Source organism: Tachysurus fulvidraco, chromosome 11 (assembly GCF_022655615.1).
Source record: "Tachysurus fulvidraco isolate hzauxx_2018 chromosome 11, HZAU_PFXX_2.0, whole genome shotgun sequence".
NCBI classification, from domain to species: Eukaryota; Metazoa; Chordata; class Actinopteri; order Siluriformes; family Bagridae; genus Tachysurus; species Tachysurus fulvidraco.
The window spans coordinates 24,652,650-24,656,429 of NC_062528.1; the positions used below are offsets into that span (position 1 = coordinate 24,652,650).

Here is a 3,780-nt window from a genome sequence, read left to right on the forward strand (position 1 = left end):
ATTTATTTTCATGAGGGAAAAAAATCTTTAATTAAAAGTAACAGAAATTACACAATTAACTAAATTCACAGTTCTTCAAACATTAACATAAATTATAACATCAAACGTTATAAAAATTAAGTGATTTTTTTTTTGAAAAAAAATATATAATGTCATCCATTTTTAAACACAAAAATGTATTTATTCGTGTATAAAAAGAGAATAGAGTTAATGCAGTTCAACAGAATGAAAGAAAAGGAGTTTGCGGGTGAATAAAAGCCGCCTCTCACGGTTCCCTTTTTAAGGTGCGAAGCTTTCTACAGTTACTGTGTCTCCATGATTTAATAAAATCACACAAAATAATGCTCGAATGTTTTATATATTCTGTGACGATATATATTTTCCTCACGTAGTGCAAACAAGCGTTACTGTAGTTTCAGAGGTTCCTGTTCTGCATTAAAAAAATAATAGAAGCAGCCGATAAAAAAATAAGGTTGAGTTCTGACACACAGTGAAAACAGGTGAGTGCAGATTTCATTAGCGCTTGATGCTAATTATTAAACAATAAACATTGTGTATTACTGTTACAGTAAAGATGGTGTGATACGTCCAGGTGTTGTGAAGATGTGTTTGCTTTCCCTTCGACCACAGCAGGTTGTGTTGTTGTACGTTAATAACACAAGTCAGTTCCTTCCGTTAGAGCAGCTACAAACAGTCCAGACTCTCTTTATCCTCTCACAGCTAGTCATGCTAAGAACACATCTGGAATGGGACATCAGTTCATCTCAGGAAACCACGTCCACAAATATTCACAACGAGGGACAGTATAAGAAACCCGATCCATTGACTTGGAGGAAACCAGAGAACCCAGAGGAAACCCCAGAGTGTAACCTGAGCCTAAGATTGAACCCTAATTGTGGTATTTCATTACGCTGACATTTGCATGTTACAGACGTACACTACAAGTGTGTGAGGTGTCAGCAGCTGATGCTGGATTCGGTGAAGCTTGATGAACTGTGGCTGAAGAGACGCAGCGTGGCGTCCCTGTACTTCTTAGACATGGTGTTGTAGAGGATGGGGTTAATGGCAGCACTGAGGTAGAAGAGGACAAAAGAGACAAGGCTGCAGTACTGAGAGACCAGAGACCACAACGGGGACGCAAACGCCTCGGGTGACGCCGAGAACAAGTAACGACCCACGTGGAATGGAAGCCAGCAGAGCACGAAGGCAAACACCATCACGGCTAAGTGGGAAAAAGGAGAAAGAGCTCAGACACACTGACACTTACACTCATTACACCTGCATTAAACACCTGACTGTGTCTCTGTGCTGGCGGCTTCACCACTGTCACACTGTCCTGTTGCTCACATGATGTTCACCAAGGTGGTTTTGTCTCTCTTTTCTGTCGACCGGATTAAAAACCACACTCTCTTTTTTTATATTTATATGATCTTTTGCTCTGGACATTTTGCCACCAGTCTCACAGAAGACAGGGTTCACTATACAGACGTTAGCTGTGTCTCATCCTGGATGTAGCTTCAGTATTTATACACTTCAAATGTTTCTGTCTCATGTAGCTGAAAAAAAATCTGAAACACCAGACATCAGACATCTTAGGTTCAGGACGTCCTTTAGTCTAATCCGTCATCTTTTTAGATTTTAGCCTAATCCTAATCTTTATAATTTTAGTCTAATCAGAATCTTTATAACTTCAGTCTAATCCAAATCTTTATAACTTTACTCTAATCCTAATCTTTATAACTTTAGACTAACTTTAGACTAAAAAGATCAAAATTTTTTTAGATTTTAGTCTAATCCGAATCTTTATATCTTTAGTCTAATCCAAAACTATATCTTTAGTCTAATCCAAAACTATAACTTTAGTCTAATCCAAATCTATAACTTTAGTCTAATTCCGAATCGTTATAACTTTACTCTAATCCTAATCTTTATAACTTTAGACTAATCCGAATCTTTATAACTTTAGTTGAGCCCAGTCTGTCATATTATGTGAGGATCCACAGGTTTTGGCTGAATCACAAAGCCAGTAGTAAAACAATCTCAGATTAGATCAGTAAAGTAAGCGACCTGTGAGTGTTTAAGCTCAACAGACTCACCCGAGGTCCCAACCATTTTTGTTACTTCACACATTTAATAACATTTTTTTGTTTTGTAAATGGTCAGACAAATGAGGTTAGTGGGGAGCCGAAGAAAAGTCGGACCACATGACTTTAGATCTGAGGAATAAACTGAGACGTATGATTGGACTTGTATCTTCTTTACTCTCTACCTAATTTACATAAAGGAAACATGGTTTTGTTTAGCACTAATATGTTGAACATGAACATACACACTGTGTATAATGTGTAATAGTGATATAGTAGCTCACTATGGACATTACACAAGTCACAGGGACTTCTACACATGCTACACATTATTGCACAAATAAATACACTCCCTCAGCTCCACACACACACTCACCAAGCATCTTGATAGTCTGCCTGTTGCTGCTGTCCCTGCTCTTCATCCTGTCCCTCCTCCTCCTCTTCCTCCTCCAGAGTTTGCGGCCGATCAATCCGTACAGCACAGTCAGGCAGAAGACAGGCAGCAGGAAGAACCCGCTGGAGACCCAGACCATGGCGCTCAGCAGACCTGTACGTGCGCCGTACTCCGTCGCCTTACACTCACTTGTCTCCCGCCAGTCAGTTCCATTCTCATGCTCGACACCCACCAGCACAAACACGGGTCCGGCGCTGCACAAAGCCACAGTCCAGAGGCTGAGGATGAGTCCACGTACACGACGCTTGGTCACCGTCACTTTGGCCCTGAGTGGGAAGCAGATGGCAAAATATCGCTCTGCACTCAGTGCCGTCATATTCAATATGGTGGAGTAGGTGCAGCACTCGCTGACAAATTGGAAAAGTTTGCACAGGACATTCCCCAACATCCATGGCCTGTAGCGCCACATCCGGTACAGGTCCAACGGAAGGCACAGGAAGATCAGCAGGTCCGAGAACGCCATGCTGGACAAGTACAGGTTGGTCGTGGTGCGCATCTCTTTATACTTCAACACCACCATGATGGTGGTCAAATTACCCACCACTCCCGTGAGGAAGAAGAGCACACAGGTGACTGTTACACCAATGAGAACCGGGATGGGGAAAATGGTGACCGGGGGCGTCGAAATATAAAAGTTAGTGTTAGCATCCCAAATGCAGTTTGACGAACAGTTTGACAGGTTGGTCCACATCACGTCCATGATGAAAAGTCACCGAATAACTTTTATTCAAATTGCATTCATTTATTCATTTGTTGCTTTTTCTTCAACATGTCGCCCAACAGTCACCACAGACGTATACAATAAACATAACGTCATCTTCATCCAGTGACACTTTTATAATGTCCAATAAAAAAGGTAATAATCTTACAGGAGTGAGATACATGTCCAAAACCTCCAGACATGTCGAGATAAAGCAGTGTTTATTTCCTTGTAACAGTAAATCTTATATGAGAGTAAATAGAGATGTCAGAACATTAGAATGCAAAATTAGAACAAAAACAACACCAAACAGACTCACATGTCTCCAGTCCAGCAGAAGAATGGTGATAAAAACTGCTGGGATGTTCTTCCATTTCTCCGCATTTTTCTTTCTTTATTAATGAGTTAATTGATGTTTAAATCTCAGTGTATCAGTGACCAGGTCGCTCTGAAGCACGGGAACGTGAATGAGGGAGCAGCGCGAGGCAGACAAGGTGATGCGGCGCCCGTGCGCGACCCCGACACACCAACGCGCGCGTTCT

At 41.4% G+C, this 3,780-nt stretch overlaps 1 protein-coding gene across 1 annotated transcript; it reads right to left on the reverse strand.

The window, feature by feature from the left end:
- Positions 1-216: 216 nt before the first annotated feature.
- ghsra (growth hormone secretagogue receptor a) lies at positions 217-3,780 on the reverse strand. The gene is made up of 2 exons (XM_027139106.2): positions 2,461-3,780; positions 217-1,222 (listed from the first exon to the last, which is right to left on the reverse strand). Exons 1-2 carry the CDS (start codon positions 3,236-3,238, stop codon positions 957-959), a joined length of 1,044 nt encoding a protein of 347 aa, XP_026994907.2. The 5' UTR covers positions 3,239-3,780; the 3' UTR covers positions 217-956.